The sequence below is a fragment of the Mytilus galloprovincialis genome, chromosome 11, assembly GCF_965363235.1.
Source record: "Mytilus galloprovincialis chromosome 11, xbMytGall1.hap1.1, whole genome shotgun sequence".
In the NCBI taxonomy this organism is placed as follows: domain Eukaryota; kingdom Metazoa; phylum Mollusca; class Bivalvia; order Mytilida; family Mytilidae; genus Mytilus; species Mytilus galloprovincialis.
The window spans coordinates 66,314,187-66,340,734 of NC_134848.1; the positions used below are offsets into that span (position 1 = coordinate 66,314,187).

General features: G+C 32.0%; 1 protein-coding gene across 1 annotated transcript in view; it reads left to right on the forward strand.

The window, feature by feature from the left end:
• LOC143050870 (uncharacterized) overlaps positions 1–26,548 on the forward strand; it is a 33,068-nt gene that overhangs the window by 878 nt on the left and 5,642 nt on the right. Inside the window, exons 3-14 of the mRNA XM_076223976.1 lie at positions 4,297–4,395; positions 5,578–5,676; positions 7,842–7,940; positions 11,654–11,752; positions 12,182–12,280; positions 13,208–13,303; positions 16,397–16,514; positions 18,169–19,592; positions 20,959–21,483; positions 22,696–22,799; positions 23,796–25,031; positions 26,197–26,227. Of these exons, the coding sequence (XP_076080091.1) occupies positions 4,297–4,395; positions 5,578–5,676; positions 7,842–7,940; positions 11,654–11,752; positions 12,182–12,280; positions 13,208–13,303; positions 16,397–16,514; positions 18,169–18,332 (873 nt within the window). The 3' untranslated portion in view covers positions 18,333–19,592; positions 20,959–21,483; positions 22,696–22,799; positions 23,796–25,031; positions 26,197–26,227. The remainder of the gene's footprint in view (positions 1–4,296; positions 4,396–5,577; positions 5,677–7,841; positions 7,941–11,653; positions 11,753–12,181; positions 12,281–13,207; positions 13,304–16,396; positions 16,515–18,168; positions 19,593–20,958; positions 21,484–22,695; positions 22,800–23,795; positions 25,032–26,196; positions 26,228–26,548) is intronic.

Genomic DNA, 26,548 nt, shown 5'->3' on the forward strand with positions numbered 1-26,548 from the left:
CAAAAGTTCAAACATATCGAACGAATGGACAACAACTGTCATATTCCTGACTTGTTACACAGGTATTTTCTTATGTAGAAAACAGTGGATTTAACCTGGTTATAAAGCTAGCGAAACCTGTTACTTGTACAACAGTTGCATACAATTTCGTTCTATTGAACAATACAAACAGACATAATAGGTAGATATGTCAAACAGGGGTATAGAATTAAACATTGTGTTATTATCTTAATCACTATATGTATATAAAAGTAAACAAATATATAAACATACATATTTACCAAGGCACTATAGCACAATGACGGGTTGTAGAAGTACAGAGACAATTCCTATATAACAAGGAAACACAAAAAGACATATGTACGAATCATATTAGCAAACAAATGAAAGACTAGAACAATCACACAATGACGGAATGTATCAGTACGACGCCATGTCAAATGGATACCCCCCAAAAAATTACTAACAGTAAAATTCATCATGTTCATAAAGATCAATAACATATTATTGAAATGATAAAGAACGTCCGTATCCATAATTAATCCTTCAAGATTCTCTGGTATTATTTGTAAAGTTGATACGGAATATTTATCAACTAAGTTACGGTACCTTCAAATGAACTTTTGTAGAAAAAGGACGAGACGTTCTTTGACAAAAACCTAAAGATTTCACATGGGGAATGTTGGTAATGAGGGTTAAAAAATGTAAAGTGTTGATAGAACAAATAAGATCTGGATAAAAAATTATCAAGAGTTTTTACAACTTCTGTACTATTTACAATTTGACAGTCACAAAAATTAAAGCAGTCGTGATAACGCAACTTTTCCAATCACAATATATTGAAAATTGAAATTTAACGTTAATTTTTCTCCTTGATAATATTTATGTACGTTTCAGCAACAAAGTTTATCGACAGGTTGTAGGTATCCCTATGGGCATTTATTAGGCCCATTTAATAGCAGAATTGTTTTTGTACTGTTATGAATCAGTTTATGACCAAAGTCAGTAAGGACCCGTCTAAATTGCATTTAATTGATAAATTCAAAAACACGGACCGTTATCTTGATGATACTTTTTCGTTAGATAATCAAGAATTTTCTCAATATACTGCTAAAATTTCCTCCCGAGGAACTTACCTTAGATAAATTAAATTTATACGGTAGTAACTGTCCTTTCCTAGCTTCAGATATTTCGGTTCCAAACGGGAAAAAGACGACATTTCGTTCCGTATTGTTAATTTTCCATTTTTAGATGGTTATGTTCCTTTAACACAATCTTATGGTATTTATATTTACAGCTCGTTCGCTATGCCCGTGTTCGTGGTGACGTTTTTGATTTTAACGAAAGTAATCTTTGTATTATTGGTAAATTTTTAAACCAGGGATTTCCTTATCACAAATTACTTTAAACCTTTACTAAATTTGTTCATATATATAAACATTTGGTTGGGACGTTTGGTTGTACCTGTAGTAAACTTATTTCAAACGGGATTGCACATCTTCATTTTTTAAGGATATGTAGATAACCGTGCCCTGAAATTTAGAAACTGATAGATCCTTTAGATAAACTTATTCTTAAAGGTTACAAATTCAGCGCTGTAATAAGATCATTGAATATTGTTTTTATTGGAATAAATATCGATTTTGTTAACAGCAAATTAAAAGTTAACTAAATATTACTAGTATGTTATATACATGTACACATTCACGAATCTACAATCTGTCGATACCTGTATCTTAGCATTGCACAAGGTCATGTTTTGTCTCTGCCTGTGTATGCCGTCTTTACACTAAATCCATTGGATGTTGGATGCGTACGGATTGATCATTTAGTCTTAGATGCATGACTTTTTATAAGTTGTTAGTGGCTTTGAACTAGCTGTCAGTTAACTGCGAGTACTCTCAGATCTGTACCTAGTGTCTTTTTGTTATTGGGATGTACGAGTTCCCGGCCACATCCACTTGTATTTTTGTCAATCTGATGAGTTAAGCCTTTTTCAACTGATTTTCATAGTTCTTTCTTATGTTGTTCAGTAATACCTCTATTCCAGGTAAGGGGAAGGTTGGGATCCCACTAACATGTTTAACCTTGCCACATTCCGTATGCACGTGCCTAACCCAGGTTAGGAGCCTGTAATTCAGTGGTTTGTGTTACATATTTGTTTTTCGTTCTTTTTTGGTACATAAATAAGGCCGTTAGTTTTTCTCGTTTGAATTGTGTTACATTATCATTTCGGGGCCTTTTAAAGCTGACTGTGTGGTATGGGCTTTGCTTATTGTTGAAGGCCGTACGGTTACCTATAGTTTTTATAGTTGTTAATTTCTGTGTCATTTTTGGTCTCTTGTGGTCTTCTTTTATGTAACTTATAAATAGGTGTGTAAAAAAAAACAACTCAGACGTACAATAGTTTCAAACTTGGAAGAGTTTTACGCTTCCGATCAAACATCGTGTGTACTAACAGTTTGTCTTTTCTTCTATTATTTTTTAGTGTTATATTGGGAATAGATTTGATTGACTGCGGTGCACTCGATATGATTGAACCTTTTTCTTTAAAGTGAACCTGCCTTTTTTTCGAATCCATATCATAAGAAATAAGACACCAGAAAAAAAAGAAAGTAATAGGAGTTTACTACATTTTAAAATATCACAATAATTACGACATTATTTCTTCTCCTTGTGAGTAGCAATCCTCTATCAAGGAAATCATGATAGGAAATACAAGCCCGGGCATATCGTATCAATTAGGAGATATATACTTGTATACAGGCGCTGCTGGAATGTTGCCACATAGAAATTGAAAGTTCACAATTGGGAAACTGAAATCATTTCTTTTGTCATAAAGTTTTGTTTTAACCGACCCTCATTGTCAATTTCTAGATGTAAGTCAAGATATGAGGCAGACTTAGCTGCATCTGTAGTATCCTTTATCTGTAGTTTGATGGGATAGATTCGTTCAATATAGTCACCAAATTTTGTATTATTTAGTGAGAGAACATCATCTATATAGTGGATTGTAAAGTTGAAGGATTTTGCTAACTTCTTATCTTTCTTCAAGTTCCTCTATGAAGTCAGCCTCAAAATAAAAAAGAAACAAGTCGAAAAGAAGATGGGCACAATTGGTTTCCATTGAAATTCCGACAGTTTGTTGAAAAAACATGTCCTCCCAACGAAACAAATATGTTGTCAATAAAGAAATCAAGGATCTTGATAATGTCAGTTTCAGAGAATTTTTTGTTTGAATCAGAGTGATCCTTTACAAAGTAGGATTTATCCCTCCCCAAGAGATACTTGTCTTTAATTTGTCCATTTTGAAACACCAACTACATGTGAATATATAAATAGTCATAGGTCACACACAAAAAAAAACAAGATACACATACACTTAGTCTTCATGTAATTTAATCATTAACAATACATGTTCTTCACCTTCAACTAGACTGCATGTATGTCTATTGCTTAAAGAGGCCAACATGTAAGATCATTTAAATAAAAAGATTTGGAGTGATTGTCAATGAGACAACTCTCCACAAGAGACCAAATAACACATACATTTACAACTGTAGTCTACCGTTCTGCTGTCAACATTGAGCAAAGCCTATACCGCATAGTCAGCAATTAAAGGCTCCGAAATTTCAATATATGATTTGCATTATTTTTTATCCATAAAACATTGATAACATTCAGGTATTGATAATATGAATGTGTATTGTTGAATTAACAACTTATGTAAAACCATTCGGCAATTATATTATTTACCAAATTAAAATAAGATTATCGTTGACTGTTCGAATATAATATGTAGGTACACAGTTCATAGGTTCATCTACATTTTAAACCATGGACAACATTAACAATAATGATTCAGTAACCAATCACATTTCAGCGCTACCACCAAATTATTTGACAAAGCTATCATCACGATAGCGTCACATCAATACCATTCCATTTCGATAAAAAACGTGAATAGTGTCTACGAAACTAGCATTAATTATATTTGTTCTATTGGATTTTATTCGAATGCCGCAGCGTTTTGTTTATAAATTGATTTAATGATGCTTTCCATGGTAAAAGCAAATTTGAACAATGGTTTACTATTGCTGTTTTACATTTTGTTTGTGTCAGAATACGATGTATATTAATGTTTATATTGGTACATCAGAGACAAAACAAATGAAATCATCGTCTCATTGTTTTCAAAACCACTCAAAACGCATGCTCATTTACACGTGTAATTTTTAAAAGATATTTCATTAGATTTAAAACAACACCAATTTTAATCGCAATATCACTTTATAGGGTGAAACACCTCTACACCAGGCAATCCGAAATAAAAACGGTTCCATGGTGAATTGTTTAATACATCTGGGAGCTGATGTTTCAGCTTCAAATACTGAGGTGAGATATTTTAAATTCACGTGAATTCAAATTGACATGTGATTTGACATATTTCTTATTTTGTAAGATATCCTTTATTAAGTTGTATATAAATAATATGATAACAAAAACAATAGAAATTACTTTTAAAACTTGTTTACGTTCAAAGAAATATCCTAATACAACAAACAGATAACTCTTTGTTCACTGTTGACCCCATAAGGACAAAGGAGGATGAATAAAATCCTTTGAGGAATCGGTCTGACCCCTATGGATTTCACTAACCCTCTTTTGATTTTTAGGGGGTCAGTAGGGAACCAAACAATACATGTTGGTCTTCCAGGTAAAAGTAATATCCCTTTACACCTGTGACTATATAATTTTGCGAAATATGTAATTTACCAAGTGAAAAAAAAAAAAACAAGGGACTGTTAATAATATTTACAAATTTCCAAGAAAACGCTAGCTTTTTATAACAATATGCAGCAGACACTTGAATTTTATAAACTAATTGACCCGACGGCATGGATTATTCAAGAAACGGTTGCATCGACATGTGAATATAATCCTGCAATTATTGCATTATTGAAATGGAAATCCACACTTAAGCAAAATTATATAGATATACTGCGAAAATAGTTCGTGATATTTACCTTGAAACGAAAGGTAAAACGTTCTAAGAAATGTTCTGATAGGTAGAAAGGCCAAAAAAAAGAAAGAAAAAGAACATATAACTTCGCATAGAAAACTTAAAAATGGGATTGATTTCAGGTACTGAAGGGTCCGTAGGAACCCTCGTGTCACTCATGTTAATACATATCTGGTGATAAGTCTTATTCGACAAATCACATCCAAGGACAAGACGACGCTAAAGTGGTTACGAAATTCATTAAAGTATAGGAATCTATTTCAAGAGTCATTCTACTGAATTAAACTAATCTCCTGAGTATAAGAAGTGAATTAATAACATTTATTTAGTTTCATGAAATTAAGAGAAAAAATAAGAATATAAATATTTGAAAAAAAAGTGATAGTAACTCAAAACGGTAACTGAAAATGTTGTGGGAAATACGTTCTACTGATGTAAAAAAAAACAATACCGTATAACAGATGAACATGTATAAAAAAAAACAAAAACCAATAATGTTCCTTTCGCTAATTGATATAATGAAACATGATTGTAGCCATAAGTATTTTTTGTAGGGTGACACGCCTCTGCATCTATGTGCACGATATGGTTACCTGGATATTTGTGAGAGTTTAATTGTGTTAGGTGCCAATATATTTGCTACCAATAGCAAGGTTTGGATACTTATTAAATTTCGTTGGAGAAGATTTACCGTACCTTTCAGTGTTCATATACAAAAAGCATTATAAAGATTTCAAGAAAATGTATAAAACAGAATAAGAGACCTGACGATTTACTGTATGCAACTAATAAACGATATTAACAGAACACACCTGGAAAAGGCAACAACGAACATATGGCGACATGAACCTGTCAGTACCGACCTCGGTACTAACTTTTTAGAAACGGTCATTAAGGCCAGACCTCAATTTCAAAATCTTGGTCATAAATATATCATTTTAGGTTGACAACAATAACGGCCAGACAGTCCGTGTTATAGAAAATATTAATTATTGAAAGGAAATATGTTGGTGTTGGGTTAGGAAGGTGTTTGGCGTTGGCGTTAATAAATCTGGTTGTTGCTTTACAATATAAGTGGTAAAAATATGGAAGGCATGTTGAATTGATACAGTCGATGATAAAAATGAACATTTTGACAATCCTACAACAAAAAGAAAAAAAAAAAACAGCATAAAGAAATAACAAAGAACAAAAGCGTTGAACAAGCAAAAACAACAAAAAACGGCAATACACATCCAAAGATACAGTAGTTCTTGTATTATTATTTGTTTTAGGGATCAATCGATAGTTTGTAAAATTGCAATATCTATTTTAGAAGGAAAAATTTAAAGAAATCCACTGTGTTAATCAAATATTTTCAATATATTGCTTTATACAAATCAAATTAAAAATAGTTTTTGATATTTTTACGCACTTTGGTGTGATTGTTGTCACTTTGATACATTGCCCATTTCCTTTTTCAGAACAATTGGTAACCTTTTTTATTTTTTCTTCATAAACCCATAACCTAGATCAATTGCAAAGATCTTGACCCTTAATAGACTCATCATAGATACATAAATAAAAGCAACATGAAAAAAAACCGAAATCTTGTTTGCAAACCGAAACAGAAACACTGAAGTGCAACAAAAAAAAAAACGACAATGCAACAAACATAGAAACGACCTTACGATTACAACTGTCATATTCCTGACTTGGTACACAATATGTTAAGAAAAAAGTGTGTCGAACCTGGTTTTGTGGCTAGCCAAACCTCGCGTTTTATGACATTGTCAAATATACCGCAAAATATGACAACGTTGCATGACAAGAATAATGTACAAATAAATGCAAAAATATTAAGGACATATAAATACATAAATAGATAACATAATAGTACATTTCCACATGTTACATTGTAACCACAGACATGTTTTACACTTTTGCAAGATAATAGGTTACATATATGATGAAGTAAAAAGACAGTGATTAAAACATTTCATTTTCTATTTTTTTTTATTTCTCTCCTCATCTTGAAAGATAATAGGTAACGTGTAAAAATGATAAAAATCTAACTGACAATATTAGGGATATGCATGAAAAAGTACATGTCGAGAAAATATTATTATGATGCACTGTCTATGAGTGTGTTAGAAAATGATATTTCATTTCCTTAGGATAAAATATAAGCGGCATTGAATAGTTATCAATACTAAAGAATTACTATTCTCTTATAAACATTGGAAATTAAAAGTGTACAAGGCTCATATGATTTCCTGATAAATTATTCGTGCCCTTGAAATCTGATTCGACTGTCATACAAGTGTGAGGGTTAGCTAGCTATAAAACCAGGTTTAATCCACCATTGTATATTTACGAAAATATCTGCACCAGGTCAGGAATATAAAAGTTGTTATACGTTCGTTAGATGAGATTGAGATTTAGAATTTTTCTCAGAGTTCAGTATTTTTGTGATTTGAATTTTTGTTAGTACAAGATTATTATGTCTTTTGTTTGAACTGTCAATACGCTTAATGAGCATGATATACCATTTATAATAATTATATGAACATTCAGTATTTCTCCTATATAGAAACATCAAATGCTTATATATCACTGTTCTAGGGCGCCTTTTGGTATATTTTAGTATATGCTGGCGCTAATATTGAACTGTTTTAAACCAGTTTTTTCAGTTGCAAATTTACTTTAAACAAGGTTTAAATAAAACATCAAATTAAAAATAGTTTAAATAACATCATGAAATAAAGCGGTAAGAAGAAATGGAGGTTTTCTAAACTTGATGTCGATTTCCATTTTATTTAATACCTTGTTTTTATAGGGTGAAACACCTCTATATCAAGCAATCTTAAAGAATAAAGATGCAATGGTGGAACGTTTGATCAATCTAGGAGCCAACGTATCAGCGTCAGATTCTGAGGTGAGATTTTTTAATCGAACTCGACAAACGTACTTGTTAGTTAATTACTTTCTTCATTAGCAATATGTCCTTCATAATCTATCAACCTCACTAGATGAATATTATGCACATGAATATTTTCTGGATTGACCATCCAAAGGAATACTCATGGCCTGTTTCTTGTCAGTTAAGTACACTTAAATCATCGACATAAAGCTATATTTGAAGTATAACAGTTGATCGCACTAAACATTGATACGCTTGTGAGTTGAATCATTACTTCACTTTTCGCTAAAAAGATGATGTCCTCCCTCTACAAAATTGCAGGCTTGATGACTTCAATGAACACATCAATTCTGTCGAACTTGAAATAAAGGATACAACATAAACAGTTCAGGCTGCCTCATAACTTCACTAACATATTGAAGTAGACGGTGATGGTCGGATTGATAAAAAAAAAGATGATTTCAGCTTTTTAAATGTATAGGTTTTATTATGTCTATGTTCATGTAGGACCATAATTACTTATACCATGAGATAAGATATTCCAGAAGTAATATTTCTTAGCATTCTTTCGCTGGAGGAAAAGTGATGCTTTCAAGGAATTTACGGACACTATCACGAGTTGGCTGAACGTTACAAAAGATCTGCTTTAGAAATATCGACGGATTTGTCCCAATAGTTATTACCACAAACTCGTCCTTTTTCCTCCAATGGGACCTACCGAATTAAACTTAGTACGGAGTTTGTACTTGCACGAGCAACACGATGGGTACCACACGTGATGCAGAATCAACTGAACCCGTTCATGTTTCTTACGAATTTCCCCCACCCCACCCCCTAGATCAGGCTTATTTTATTTGACGTCAATGTTTGTTCAAGGTTTTTAGTAATATTCTGAAATTTTAACATCTCACAGCAGTATACTACTACTGCTTTATTTATTCAATCCTTTTTTTTTTATTGATTTTGTATATACATTGTGTCATAGATCAAATTTATTCTTTCAGTGTATGTTCATTTGTGTTAATATGTCAGTTGATCGAGTTAACCCACTTCAATTGATATCTAATAGTGTGTCTTTTTATGTTGTGATGTTACACGTACTATTGTTTCGGCTCAGGATGAATGTTGGTACCTATGATAACGTTTAAACCAGCTGTATTTGTTTGCAACTGTCCTAAGTCAGGAACCTGATGTTCAGTACTTGTCGTTTGTTGATGTGGTTTATAATTGTTTATTGTTTCTCGCTTTTATATAGATAGGACCTTTGGTTTAACACCAGAAATCTTGGGCCCTTTATAACTTGCTGTTCGGTGTGAACCAAGGCTTCGTGTTAATTGACAACCGTATGTTGACCTAAAATAATTTACTTTAACAGACTGTGACTTGGATTGAGAGTTGTCTCATTTGCCCTCATACCACATCTTATCATATGTATTAATTTGTCTTTGTAGTGTTGTTTGTAAACTGTTGTTTATCTTTTTTTGTTTTTTGATTTTTAGTTTTTTTATCGTGGTATTTTCAGTTCAACATGTTAAATCTATATTATTACTGTTACTGTCGTGTTGGTTTCTTTTGCGTTTTTAACTCACCTGGCCCAATAGGACCAAGTGAGCTTTTCTTTTAAATTATCGCCCGTCGTCCGTCGTCTTCTTCACCCGTTGTCATCCATCGTCTTCTTCACCCGTTGTCATCCATCGTCATCGTCATCTATCGTCGTCCGTTAGCCTTAAAAAAATTCTTTTCCTCTGCAACTGCTTGGCCAAATGAAACCAATTTTGGCCTAAATCATCCTTAGGGTATCAAGTTAAAAAAATAATCCAATGACCCTGCCCATCGATCCAGATGGCCACCATGGATACAAATAGAACTTGGGGTTGGGTAGGGGGGTGGTTAAAATGCAGTAATTGGCTTATATCTCTGAAACTAAAGCATTTAGACCAAATCTGACAGCAAGTTAAAATGTCTGTCAGGTGAAAATCTATCAGTTCTGAATTTGCATTGTGTTGTTGCCCTTGTATTAGTAATTCTAAGGAAATTTTAAAGTTTTGTGTTATTATCTTGAACATAATAATATAAAGAGATGAACTGTAAACAGCAAAATTGTTCAGCAAAGTCAGAGCTACACATAAGTATAAAAGTGGTTGCTCTTGAGTGCGTTTCTTTTATCCTCTTTGGTGTTTTTAGCAAATAGAAGTTAGAAAGAATCTTAACAGGTTAAATGATAAGCAGTAGAAGATCATCTAAACTAATTTTTGTCATGAATTCTATTTTTGTCTGCAATGTGTGAAAGTGTCCGTCGTTATACACGTAGACCAATGTGAGCGACATAGGTTCTTCAGAGCCTCTAGGAGTTTTAGGTCACGTTCAACTATGTAGGTGTAAGCAAATGTAAGTTTTGAATAAACGCATGAATCATAATCATGCTGAGATTGTTATTAGAAGTATACAAATTAAATAATAGAGAGACGATATGAAATAATAATCATACAAAGAAGCACGCCTTTTTAGCTCACCTGGCCCGAAGGGCCAAGTGAGCTTTTCCCATCACTTTGCGTCCGTCGTCCGTCGTCCGTCGTCGTCCGTTGTCGTTATTTTTTACAAAAATCTTCTCCTCTGAAACTACTGAGCCAAATTAAACCAAAGTTGGCCACAATCATCATTGGGGTATCTAGTTTCAAAAATGTGTGGCGTGACCCGGCCAACCAACCAAGATGGCCGCCATAGCTAAAAATAGAACATAGGGGTAAAATGCAGTTTTTGGCTTATAACTCAAAAACCAAAGCATTTAGAGCAAATCTGACATGAGTAAAATTGTTTATCAGGTTAAGAGCTATCTGCCCTGAAATTTTCAGATGAATCGAACTACCCGTTGTTGGGTTGCTGCCCCTGAATTGATAATTTTAAGGAAATTTGGCTGTTTTCGGTTATTATCTTGGTTATTATTATAGATAGAGATAAACTTTAAACAGCAATAATGTTTAACAAAGTAAGATTTACAAATAAGTCAAGTGACCGAAATGGTCAGTTGACCCCTTTAGGAGTTATTGCCCTTTTTAGTCCATTTTTAACCATTTTTCGTAAATCTTAGTAAACTACTGGGCCAAATTAATCCAAACTTGGCCACAATCATCTTTGGGATATCTAGTTTAAAAAATGTGTCCGGTGACCCGTCCATCAAATCAAGATGGCCGCCACGGCTAAAAATAGAACATAGGGATAAATGCAGTTTTTGGCTTATAACTCAAAAACCAAAGCATTTAGAGCAAATCTGACAGGATTAAAATTATTTATCAGGTCAAGATCTATCTGCCCTGAAATTTTCAGATGAATCAGACAATCCGTTGTTGGGTTGCTGCCCCTGAATAGGTATTTTAAGGAAATTTTGCTGTTTTTGGTCAATTGACCCCCTAAGGAGTTATTGTCCTTTTCGAGTCAATTAGTAACAATTTTCATAAAATTTGTAAATTTTTATTAACATTTTCCACTGAAACTACTAGGCCAAGTTCATTATAGATAGAGATAATTGTAAGCAGCAAGACTGTTTAGTAAAGTAAGATGTACAAACACATCACCATCACCAAAACACAATTTTGTCATGAATCCATCTGCTTCCTTTGTTTAATATTCACATAGACCAAGGTGAGCGACACAGGTTCTTTAGAGCCTCTAGTTTAAAGATCCATTGGTGGCATTAGGCTGTCATTTGAGTCCAAAGTTTATTTCTTCAGGGTGACACGGCTCTGCATAAAAGTGCCAGCTATGGTAACATTGACATGGTGGAGAGATTAATTGGGTTAGGTGCCGATGTTTCAGCTACAAATAAAAAGGTTTGAAAACAGAAATTCATTTAAGAAGTTAAAGTTCAATTTAGTTGTTATATTTCAAAACTTATTTTCAACAAATGCATTACCAAGGAAGAAAAAAATATATATATAATTCTGAGTAAGGGGCCTCACTATTTACTATAAGTATCTTCTCAGTTGAATTAATCGTACATATATACAGAGAAAAACATTATCGACCAACAATGATTTGAAGTCGTTGATTAATGCCGAAAGCTTAATCGTTTCAGTTGTATCAATTTGTTATTCTCAATCCTGATTTGTGTTTTGCTGTTCACAATATTCCAGAAATTTTGATTATGAGCTCTCAAAGACAAATGAATGCAACTTATTTAACTATTTTATTTTGTAAAGACCGTCTTATTTAAAAGAAATTACATACGAGAATTAATGTATTTACGTATTATATTCTAGGGTGACACACCAATACATCAATCCGCTAGAAATGGTCAACTAAATACCGTTGGACTTTTAAAACTTCTTGGTGCCAATGTATTAGCTACAAATAACGAGGTTAGATGTTTAGAATACAATAAACGTCCATTAGATATATGTGCTTCTATTTTACTTTACTGTATTTTCGAACAAAAAAGAGATATGTTTCACGCCATACGCGTTCAGCAATACATTTTAGCTTTTCTGGGCCCGAATTGGCTTCATTACAGATTATTTTAACACTTGGCGTCCGTTGTCGTCGTAAACTATTTCAAGAATCTTCTTATCAGAAACTGCTGGGCTAAATACTTTCAAACGTTAACTGAATTTTCCTTAGTGTACGTCGTTTTAAAAACTGTATCCGAAAAATTTATCCATCAAACATGGCCACCGGGGCTAAACATAGAACATAGGGGTCATATACAGGTTAGTCTTGTATGATTTTAATTTTAGTTCATTTATATATTTCGGTGTTCAGTAAGACATCGATAACCACTGAACTAGCAGCACACATTTTTGTTTAGGAGCCAGATGAGGCAAGCCTCCGATTGCGGAATTTTCGCGCTGTGTTAAAGACCCATTGGTGGCATTCGGCTTTTTTCTGCTCTTTGGTCGGATTGTTGTCTTTATAAAATAAAAATATTTCCATTCTTAATTTTATATAGCTTTTATCTTAAAAAATTAAACACATTACACATATTGAATAACACGTGTTTAATATGACAAGATCTGTAGAAATTATATATTTTTTTAGGAAATTGATTACATTGAATAATATTGAAGATAGAGATTAGCTGTACACAGTAAAAACATTATCAGCAATGTAATAACTACAAACAGTTTATATGTCCAAAATTGTCAACCCCTTAATAAGTTATTACCCTTTAAAGACAATTGTACACAAGTTATTCATTATATTCGCTTACATTTAAAAATCTTCTTTTTTGAAAATATTTAGGAAGAGAACTCTTCTAAGATCTATAAATTATCTTTTTTTTCATACAGGGTAAGACACCGAAAGACGTAGCTGGAGAAGCAATGATGGCAAAAACAAAGCTGTCTACAGTAGACAGATACCACAGTTTGTTGAAATATCTACAGGTATAAATCATAAATAGTTCTCTACTAAGAACAACGACAAATGTTTTCTGTTCTAAATAAAGAGTGTTTGGAATATTTGACCATAGCTATAATAAATGAACAAAGATTTCAGACTTTTGTTATCGAGATAGCAACCAAACCTACACCGAATAGATAATCATTTGGATTCTTATTTTTAAAACGGGAGGCTCCTGGAATTGTATGTTGTCTGTTATCTTGAATAGGAAAACAAGCCAAACATCAAAACAGCCATGGTCTGTATTTATACAATACTGCTTTACAGCAGAAAATGCCTTATTTCAGGTAAAATTTTCTAAGTCATTTTTTTTTTTAAATTAAATATACAAATAACAGGTTCGGCAATTGGTGCAGTTCCTTCACCGGAATATGTGACTTACTTAAATAATTTCTGCTTTTCAACATAAAGAAAGACAAGGTATTCTATAATGGCAGATATAGGGACGAAGGATTCATAATATAAGCTGGAACATCAGATTAAGTAATAGATTTTGTTCGTCTAGCAAATACTTATAACCCCTTATGAAAGTTAACCTATGATATATCAACCATAAAATGTCTTTCGTATATGTTGATGTAATTAATGGTCATAGATTTACTACACATGGCATTCTTTACCCTGCAATACATTTAAAGATACCAATTCTTATCTGTATTTGCACAGAAATAGCTGTCACTCACAGCATGTATTTAGAGGATTTATTAACGGTGAAGTCATACGGCAAATTAGAAACATTAACGACCGGGTTCATGGTTCCTTTATCTGGAATCCACTAATATCGGTTGTATCTATATATTATTATGCATCATAGAATTACCATCCCAAGCTTTTTATTCACATTAGATACGCAAAATTTTTCAGACCAGGCGGTGTTATGCAACCCATTTCAGTTTAAAAGATTCAACTAATTTTGAGAGCTCTAAAAAGTTTTACTGAATGACAAACACATTGTTTACTGATCACAATTGAAATACATACATCGGTACAGGCAATAACAGTTAGGAAGATAGCTTTTATATTTGAACATGCAAAATAAGGATTATGCTGTATGCATTGCACACATTTTGACGAATCATAACTTCATTATATCGAACAGCAAACCAGGGGACTCAACTTTTTGTTACTTAATCTTCGTTAAATTCCGTACAAACAGAGGAACATTGACGGATCATATGTTCTTACAATAAATTATCCACTAAATTGACAAAACAAATGGTTCGCAGTGAAAGAAAATCTTTAAAAATACGTAGAAACTGTTTATTCGCGTATTAACCATATGTGGATTCTGAAAAAAACACAAACTCTAAACCTTCTGGATCATTTGAAATCTCGATCTTTCTCTAAAATTATTTATATCACAACATTAGTTATTCAACCCTGCATACCACTATTCCGATGTGAAATGGAAATGTTGTCTTAAGGAAATAATATACAAAGCTTTTCAATTTACGCTTGGTAGCATAAAGAGTAAAATCACAAAAATGCTCAACTCCGAGGAAAATTTAAAACGGAGAGTCCTTAATCGACACGCTATATGTTGTCAATACAACGACATTTTATGCGACTTTCATAGCAGTGTGAGTTTTAGATAGCTGTAAAACCAGGTTTAAACCACCATGTCATGCGTCAGAAAATGCCTGAACCACGTCATGAATATGTATTTAAGCTTTTGATTTTGCATTTGATTAGAGACTTTCGGTTTCGAATAATTCTCGGAGTTGAGTATGTTTGTGTTTTTTTATTTGTATTGCTTTGGGATAACATAGTGCATAGTTTGTTAATAGTAAAACATGACACACAGACGAACAAGTGATCAATATGTATGAGTTTTTTGTATATGATTTACAACATATTTGCTAAATTTTTCAACCATTTAAAGGCACAAACTTTTTCTTAATTTCATAGAGTCGGAGTTCCCTCAAACATTTATAAATAAATTATTTATCAACAGAGACCTTGTTAATACATATTCCGTATCAACTTCACAAGTGAAATATGATAGTTTTAAGAATATAAAGTCTATATATAAATTTGTTTATTCAGGTTACAACACAATGTTGACTGCTGTATCCCAATTTTTGATATTTTCGCCATTGCTTACACATCAAAATAACGTAATTATATGCGACTCTAATACAATTAAGAGGTTTAGATAGATATAAACCCAGGTTTAATTAATCTTTTTCGACATGAGGAAATACATGGGGAAATACCTGTTTAAGTCCTGAATTTGTCAGGTGTTTTCTATTCGTTTGATGTGCTTGAGCTTTTGTATTATGTGATGAAGAACTTTCGATTTTTTTCAACATTTTTACCATTTTTTTCAAAAAATGCCCTGTATCAAGTCAGGAAAATGGCCATTATACACTATATACTATACATTATAGTTCGTTTCTGTGTGTGTTACATTTCGGTGTTGTGTCTCTGTTGTGTCGTAGTTCTCTTATATTTGATATGTTTCGCTCAGTTTTAGTTTGTAACCCGGTTTGTTTTTGTCTCTATCGATTTATTAATTTTGAACAGCGGTACACTACTGTTGCCTTTTTTTACGTGTTCCTAGTGATAAAATCATTTGGTCTGTTTTCAGTGGGATGTTGACTAACTTTAATTGAAAAACTACTTTTAATACGTATTCACACTTTCGACCTGTATACACATTATATTTGATAATTTTAATAGAAATCATTTTTGTTCTTCAATGAAAGGTCATCCATTGTTGATAAAAGACATAAAGTAAAATCACAAAAATACTGAATTCCGAGAAAAGTTCAAAAAGGAAAGACCCTTATCAAATAGCACAATCAAAAGCTCAAACAGATAAAACGAATGAATTATAACTGTCATATTCCTGACTTGGTGCAGGCAACACTCCATTGGAAGGAACAGAAAAATGTGATATATTTGCAAACTGTTAGTTTTTCATATTCCAAACGTCCTTCTGTCGGATTCAATTATTTGCAGAGTATTTTTTTATCATTTTTATCATTTTTGCCATCTGTTTGTTTTTTGTTTATTTATGTACATCAATTCATTGAAACTCATGTTCTCTAACGGTCGTTATTGTCTGTGTTTAGAAAGAAATGGACTCAATGGATAACACAAAGAAACAATTACATGTTACTGATACCAAGAAAAGGAATGGTAGTAAACAGTCAAACTCTAATAACTCAGCACAGGCATGTGTCAGTAAAGGTAAGCGTTCGGTGTGTTGTCAGTTTCACATGAAAAGCTGACCGAATTGGCCCATGTGCTGAATACTCAGTAGTCAAACCAAAGATAACAGACATATCCGCCTTTCCGAATCAGTTATAGCTCTAAAAGGATGTGTTAGTTGTTTAAGTTCGTTTTGTATGTTTTAGCATGCTTTCGTTGGTTTCGAATGGTTGCATACAGCACATTTTTCTATTTCAAAGAAACAAAAATACATCGTGCTATATTATCACTTTCAATGCAAAATATTTTGATTTGTACTATTATGAAGAATCTTGTAATTTTTGCTCGCAAATTTGTGAAATGTTATAACTAAAATGACACATGCATGTCAGCCAAAGTTCAAAACCAAAGCTCGCTTTTATTTCATAAAAACATGAGACAAATCAAAATAAGCATGATTTGTGACATAGGTGTCATATGTGTTGTTCTGTAGAACTGGTAATCGTTTAAGGTAGATACATGGTATACCGCCATCTTGGATTGTACAATCACAGTAAAAAATCGGTCTAGTTATTTGCCTAAAACTGCAGAGACAGATTTGCAATTTAAAGGTTATACTGTTTAATAATATAAAGAAAACTTGGTAATTTTTTGTACAATTCAAAATATTAAAACAAATATCATTTTTTTTTTTTAGAATCATTTTTGGGCCATTTAAGGGAAGATAACTCTTTTAGTGAAAAAAATTTTACTTGTAGCAAGAAAACAATTTCGGTGACACAATTTTTTTTTTATTTTCTTATAATATATTACAAAAACTATCTTTTCACAATTTATTTCAAAATTCTATTTCATAGATTTTTTTTATGCACACAAATGTGTTTTTCCATGAACAATCTAACCAAATTTAGGCAATTTTGAACGACATATAGCCTGAAAAATAGCACGGTGACCCATACTTTTTATTATATATTTTTGAAAAGAGCATAGTAAAATCTTCATTTTGGCTAAGTATTAGAAAATTCTGTCTCAAAAAATATTTACTTATGATCCACCTTAAATGATTGATTTAAAACATAAAACTATATGCATGACAATATCAATAGGATTGTGCCACTGATACAGTATGTAACACATTTTGGATGTTGTCAGAATATTACGCATGTTGACTGTATTTCTGTCACGTCGTGTGTTCACTTTAGCGACATATTCTGACATTGCAATATAAGCCGGAGGTTTTGTTAGCCATACCACCTAATTGAACCCACCAACAGATTCTTAAAATGTTCTGTACCTAGTTTTTTGATGCAGCTCAGTGTTTCTGATGTTCCCTTATTTTTCTCTTAAACTTAAAGTGGTTTATTTTACGACTTGGATATTTTCCCTTTCTATTGATTTATGACTTGTTGCATTAAGGTTAAAATGTACTATATTTTTTTTCAATTTGAGAAGTATTTACTTTAACATTTAAACGTGTTGATTATAAAAGAATGAAATAAGCTGTTGGGTATACATTATTGTAAAAATATATATTGTTTTCCAACCATTATCAAATATGCATCGAAAGTGTTGGAGAATTCTGAAAAATGCTAATCACAAGTGCTATAAATATGTATTGTAAGATTTTAACAATTATAAAAGGTATACCAAAGATGAACAATTCTGACATTATGAATATACTTTTGTTTTTTAGAAAAAGATTGTCAACTGCCGTGGTTGGTCGATGCTGACGACTTCCAACGTATGCTTTCACATGGAGAATATCGGTCTTACGAAAACCGTTTGAGTCTGGGTAGTAAATCTATAAACGACATGGAATATGGAAACAAAAAGATATATGTAGATATCAGTTTATAACAATTAAGGAGATGTGGTATGCGTGTCAATGAGGCAACTATCCTAAAAAATTCAAGTGTAGTAAATGTTCGCAATTATAGGCAATCATACCACCTTTAAAAGTGAGAAATACCCTTGCATTATAGTCGGCTTTAAAAGGTCCCGACAGAACAGATATGAAACAATGTAATTACGAAAACTTATTAAAAAAAATACAAATAATGAAGTAATATTGGATATAATTTAATTCACAAATTTAAAACCGTCAAATTCAGAAATAAAATATAGTATTTGTAGATCAAGATCAAAGCGAATTCTTAAAAATGCTATTAAACCAGCTTGATGACTTGTACGAGGAATAACAACTTTACAAATTGATTTGTCTGCTCCAAAATATACATATACATATATTGCCAATGATGATCAGTTGTAATTGGCAATTGACGACACACAATATGACCTCAGGCGATTCTGCCATAGTTACTATTGATTTAGTTAAGATTATGTCACTGATTTTATTTTAAAGAATTCCCTTTGAATGTTTGATATAGGTCTGCACAAACTATATTTTTTTTTCTAAACTTGACAGTTTAGATTTGTGTATTTAAGCTTATCAAATATTAATATATAATTTCAACTTTTTATATGATTTCAATTACAAGTTATACAATCTAAAACATGAATATATATCAAATAAATACACATTTGTTCGACTGCTGCGACATAGATTTACTAACAAAGGAAAATATATACCATGTTTTGCCGCTCTAATACTATCGCTTTTCACTGTTTAGCAAAGGAACGACAGGGTAAGGCATCATATTTACTAATGCCATATTTATCCACATGGCTATCATATTTTGATTATGCATATCAAATAAATATAACGTTTTGCCGCAATTCATATAGAATCAGATACTACGAACATGTATGTATTTTGCTATACATAACATTAATAGTACCAATGGAGGTATACTAGAACACATTTCGACATTTAATGTTTCTTCCGCGTTGATCATGTCCAAAATATTTGAAATTATGAAACCTTATACAACATCGAAGAGCACTTAAAACCTGAATGCATAATTATTTTTTATAATCATTATTTATTATCCTGTTGATTGTTAGGTGGCCCATGTAGAGCAGGAAAGAGTACCTTAGCAAGTGTGCTTATTGGTGAAAAAATTCCGCAAAAGTGGATTTCAACAGATGGACTGGTAATATTTTTTGGAAGGAATGGTATTGATATTGAAAACGAGAAAATGGTCCCCCTCAAAAAGGGTACGTTTAAAATAGTGTAAAACGAATAAATTTGTCTCATTTTAATTCCAATTGATACACTAGTTTGCTATTGATATAATTAATGTAACATTATCCTTTTTGACTCAAATTTTAATATGTGATTAATAACATACCCAGATGAATATGCAGATTGCAACACTCTAAAAAAACAATTTACAATGCATGGAGTGTCTTTGATATCATTTTGATTGTATGCTAGAGTAGAAGCCATCTACTTTACGATCAAGTTAACTTCCTAGAACGCTGATAGTGACAAGACTCGATACATGTATATACATAAACCTAAATAAAATGCACAGACAGACACGCAAATCGTATAGTGGTAATTTTTAGGTTAGTTACAATTCATATCATTGAAATAAAAACAAACGTGAATCATTGTTCACCTAAATAAGAATGATTTTGTGTGCGCAGAAGAAATACACGAAATGAATTATCCCCGTTGATCTGTAGTTTTTTCCCCGATATTGACATTCATATCTTTTTGTTAATAACTGAACATGATTTACACATGCGTATTCGAAGGTCGGATAAAATTGTGTTCAAATAAGTTATATTATTGGCTTGCAAATCAATAACAAATTATCGATGTTTTTAATTTATTTTATCGAAATTGAATTAAACAGACTTCTAATGGTTTACTTTTTTTTAAATTGTAATTTGGATGGAGAGTTGTCACATTGGCACTCACACCACATCTTCCTATATCTATTCTAAAAACGAAAAATTATTTCAAAATTCCGATGTTTTAAATTTGGAAAACAACGGTCAAACTAGTACTTAATGCTTCGTGAAGAAATTTTAAAATAAGTTTGTTTTTTAACTTCATGAACTTATAAAATTAGAACATGAACTACGGAATGAGACTTTTATATACTAGAATGAGGAAAATTATTTTGTAATAGAGGCAATAAAATTGAGAAAAAAGAGCAAAACATTTAAAAGAAGCAAATAGATATTCGTCCATTTCAGTGTTAATTTGACAATTTAAATTTCATGAAATTTTAGAGCAAGAAATGCACGTATTATGCTTGTAATAATGAACGTATTTTCTGGTAATACAACTGTTCAACTATGTCGGTTTGTATATGTCCCTCACTTTCAATATGAGTATATTTGAGTTTCTGTTTACGGTAAATTCAAAAACGGGTTTGGGAGAATGCTTATTTTACCTATTTTAAAGTGTCGTTTATACTTGTATTTATAAACTTCTTTTTACATGTTATAGGCTTGAAAATTGATGCATAATTACGCTGAATTTACGTTTAACTTAATGTATCTGTTTAAGGTCAGCTGACGTTAGTGTTTATTAAAGTTCCACACAACTGTCTTTTTACTTATACAGGTGAACGTGGTCATGGAGTAATTGCAAAAATTCTTCGAGGTGCACCAGATGTTCGCAAAACATCTGGAATGGTAACACAAGGGCAAACATCCAGTTTAAGTAAGCAAATTCATGCCAGTTCAACAGATACAACAGACGGTGCTTCTCAAGCTAAAACTCTTCAGAGATGTAAGGACACTATCAACATTTCAAAACACGAGTTGGGGCATGATAAATTGTTATCCGTAGCGAAACCTGACCAGAAAAATTTAAGTACTGACATTTTAAACGAACGCACATCCTCGGCACCAACAGAAATCCAAACCTTAGAATTCCAGAAGCTGCAACTTCAAACAGATATTTTAGAGGAAGTGCGAAATCGGCAATATAAAATACAAATAGCACCTTCTGACCTGATTGACTTTGGTGGCCAGAAATCATATGACATGACCCATCAACTCTTCATACAGCATACCGGGTCTTTTCTTCTGATGTTTGACGGAAGATATGGTTTACATGAGGAGATAGATGGAGTTACCGCTAAAGGTTAGTATCATGTTAACCTTAAATATCATTATGCATAATCACCAAAACGATGATTCATTTAGTCTTTTTATCACATATTTATTGTTTAAAACTATATTTCCATTGCCTGATTAAATTTTAGATTGTGTGAAATAATTCGACATCTCCAATGCACTCAAAAGGTCAACAAAAAGCGTGCGAAACAAGCATTGTCAAATACTTTTGGGGAAAGCTTGAACACAGGACACAGGCCCCTTTAAACATAAACAAACTAATAGTTGAGACATATCATTACGAAGATTGAAATAAAGCCTACCATTCTAATTGTTAATGATAAACGTATATGTATTTTGTGCCAACTGAAAGATATATTCAGTATTTTAAAGGCACCGTAATTAACAAATTTATTGAAAGATATGTAAGATAATTGATAAAATAAATAACACTAAACGAGCAATCTAACTGAATGCACAGAGAAACCAAGCAAATCGGATACTTTAGATAAAAATTGTTTAGAAGGTCAAATTTGCATTTATATTTTGAAACAAATACCGCATGTAGATCATATGAAAAAAAAAGATATTAAAAAATCCGGCAATCTTTCATGAACGACAAGGCAACACTCAGGACTTTACTACAAGACTTGAAATTAATGTTGGTTACAACAGAAGGAATCATGTAGAGTTGACCGAATCACTTGTATTTGACCTTCAATGTTTATTTTAGTCAAACTGTACGAACGTCTTCGACCCACGGTAAAATTATGTTCAATATTTGAAATACAAGGTTATTTATAATGTGATTTTTTTACAAAGGCCGACGAGAATCGAACGAATATACAATTGAAATTTAAAGGCAGATGTACAATAGAAAATATCTACCAAATTAAGTTGGTAACTGCAAATGTTTTCCTTTAATATATTGTGTTTTACGTTTTAATTTTATTTGTTTTGATAATAAATCACGAAATAAATAATAGTTTAAGAAGTTTGCATCACTTCTGAAATTTAATGATTACATATAATAACTGAATATACCAGACATTGTCTCATAAAATCATTGTAATATTTATTCAATATCCACCTCTTATCCAATTTACGTTTCAAAATTATGTATTTACCATACATAATAATTAAGTAACTTTAAGTTACAATAAAATGTATGGAAACTTCTATAAATATATTGATTTGACAGTTATCGATAGTAGTAATCAAAAATTTTGTTGTGCTTCAGACGTACTTAAACACTGGGTTGATTCTGTTTTGGCATATATTGAAGATACAGCAGACATTATGCCAATGATTATGTTTGCTGCAACACACAGGGACCAGTGTGAGGTAAATAAACATCTTAGAGCAATTTCACAACCATATACATGTAGCTCAATCAATTACAAAATTATAATCGCGAATATTATACATGTTCTATACCTATCTACAGTTTTAAGTAATTTTAGTGTAGAATTCTAACGTTATTTTCAGTCTGTCTTTGGATATTAAAATGTTTGCATTTCGTGTTTTGCTGAGTCTTTAATGATTTAACTTATCATAATACAAATAAGAAGCTGTGGTATGATTGGATATAAGAAAGTTCATACGAAGTAGATGTAAAAGGCAAAATCGCCAAAAAACAGATCTCCGAGGAAATTCAAAACTAAAAGTCCTTAATCCAATTACAAAAACCAAGAAATCGTCAACAAGAAATCATTGGCACCTGTGATGCCTTCGACAATGAGAAATACATCCATATTGTCAGCTATAAAATGCCCAATCATAAAACATATGAAAATTCGATTTAGAAAAATAACAACCTAATTGATAAGTAAGAACTAATAAAAACAGCACCAGGTCATCCACGGGTTTTCAACACATTGCGAAAATCCTGTATTCGGAGGTATCGTTAACGAGTGTCGTATCACTACTCAGTTGAGAAGCCAAGAAGTAATTATAAAAACGTTGCAATAAACATTAATGAATAATACAATACAAAACAGTGAATACTTTATAACTTTTTTCTTGCAACTCTCTCATCCAATACATTTTATAACACATAGTATCATCGGTTTTCTTTCGATGTTGTTTGGTTATTGATATGTGTTTGGTGGTATTTGCATCAATGTCAAAATGTTTAACTGTTGAACACTGTCGTATAATGATGTGGTAGAAAACGACAACAAAATATAACATTGTGAATCTACCAATTGCAAAAGCTTTTCAGATATGATATTCACAAACATGTTTTACATAATCGTACATCATTAAGGAACTTTGGAAATTATCAGGAAGTCAATAAATATAACGATATTCATTATTTCTGCTATTTACTTCTTTTAGAGTAATGCCGCAGAATTGAAGAAACATTTCATCAAAGATATAAATGAAATTTTCTACAAGCACGAGAAGAAACATCACATTTATCTAGAAACAGTATATTTCATCAACGGATTAGATAAAAATGACGCCGAAATTCGACGCTTGACAAATCAAGTGGTTCAGTTTGCAATGAAACAGTTATCCTGGGGTCAGCGGCGACCTATGCAATGGGTCCCATTAGAGCTTCAAATTGCCAACATGAGAATGAAGCATGTGCATATAATAACAAAGGAGGACCTTCATAGCGTTAACAAGTTAAATAATGACCTTGCCTTGAACGAAAGTCAGTTAAACGACTTTCTTTTAGTTCAACATTCTCTTGGTAAGCTGATGTATTACAATTTGTCAGGGTTAGACAAATTTATCGTCATTCATCCTCCTACTATGGTTAATATATTGAGGTCATTTGTAACAGATGAAAAATTCTTTCCAGTAGATCATAGACTTAAATCAATTCTAATAAAAATGAAGGAATCTGGACAAATCTGCAAAACAAACCTTTTAAAGCTTTGGCAACAATCCCATGTGCATACATACATGCCCGATGATGTCACCAAAGAATTTGTAACAAAGCTTCTAATACATTTAGACATTCTCATAATACCAAAGGCTTTCACACATACTAATGATGTATACCTGGTACCATGCATGATCAAGGCTATACGACCATCGGATTTCAATTCGATCGACAGACAAGGAGAACAAACGATATATCTAAGGTATTCATTAGCCCGTCATTCTATTCCTACTGCACTGGCTTACAAAATAATTGGAGCATCACTCAACGTGTGGCCTCTGAAAAATGACAGCAAACCATGTCTGTATCAGAAGGCTGCAATTTTTAACGTTAGTGAAGATAATGAACTCAGAATATGGTTAGAGGATAATCGAGTTATGGTTTGTATGACACACAAAAAATCGTTACATTTATCACCGGATGTTGCAGCCAGTGTTCAAGAATGCCTCACTAAAAATCTGGAGTCCTGTCTATTATTTCATTATAACAGCTTCGGTAAAAGAACGAAATCAATATTTCTGTCAGAATTATACACTTTAGAAGTAGGCATTCAATGCGGCAATAACATTTGCTATATATCGTCACCAAAAGTAATGAAAAAGGACAGTTTTCAATGTAACCATGGTAACAGGGGGACGAAGCATGATACACGATACTTAAAGTACTGGTTTTTCGACAGGGTAAGATTATATATCATGATTGTACTGATCTTGACGCATTGCCACTGATCTAAACTACATATATACACATCGTATGAAGTGATGGAGCTTACACTTTAAATATTATATATACAGATGTTAATTATATTTTATCAATAGTGCATACAACATCAATTATTATCGTTTGCTACACAAAAAAGGGGGATGCTTTTGAATGCGCTTCACTTCAGGAGTTTATAATTGCCTTTAGTAGTATTAATTCCTAGTAAGTGTTGGTTTATGTTTAAATAAATCTTCAGAATTACAGTTGCTACATAATTGAAGTTGTTTTAAGAAAATTTACCCTAAATTGTAAAAAACAAATCCTAATGTTCAGTGTAAGCGTGATTGATTAGGATTTTACATAAGTATTAAAATGATGAATGATCATCATGATCATCATGATATAATTGTATCTAAAGTCCATATTTATGAGGATAAGCCATACTGTAAACCAACTTATTTTCGCGTGCGAGAGTTTCGAGAACTTGTCATAAATCAATCTGAATTAAATAAATATGGACCATTAACTAAAACTGAGGTAAACACATTAACTTGAAGAGGAAACAACTTTTAACAAAAAAAAAAAATAATAATGCCGACACACATTCAAACGGACTAAATGTTTTTCATTATTAACCAAAACGTTTTTTTACAATTGAAATGTCAGAGCTTTTCACTGACGTCATAGCCGACGATAATTCTGGTACTATCAGTACATCAATAATAAGACCCATCAACTGGTAATAGATAAAAGGCAACACCTTATGAATTTTCTTGATATTTCTTTAATAATTCTTTTTATTGAATTCGTGTTATCACGAAGAAGTTAGTTTTTCATTTGGTAATTTTAATAACGTTTTGGTAACATCTGCTTTTCCTCTTTCTTTTGATTTTTCATCAGATTTCAATTTCTTTGGCATCTACATGATCAATTAATTCCACAGATCCATACAGTCATGAAAGTAGAAACACATGTTTATACAAGAACACAGTTATAAACATAATACATTAACCTTAATAATTTAGATTGTTTTTAAACTTTGATATTACTTTTCATTTCATTATTTGTTCCAAATTTTGCTATAATTACTAACATGTTATTTGATTACGAATTACGATGACACTTTAGTTTATACAATTGCAGTCACAAGAGAAGTGCAGAAGTGGGTGTCAAGGTATATATTTATAGAAATAAACATATGTGGATTAACCGCAAATGAGACAACTCTCTATCTAAGTTACAACAAATGGAAGTGTTAAACGACATTGACTACATGTAGCTATACAGCCCTTGCACGGTCCAAGTTACTATATACTATGTAAAAGTAAATAATGAAACCTTTGGCGTTTAAAAATCTTAGTTAATACGTGCCGCTATGTTCGCCCTTTATTGATATTATACAAAAACTACTCCAACAGCTTTGTAACTCATACAAAATATCAGGCTTATAATTGTTTAAACAATACGTGCGTCATCTAATGAATGCATATCACCA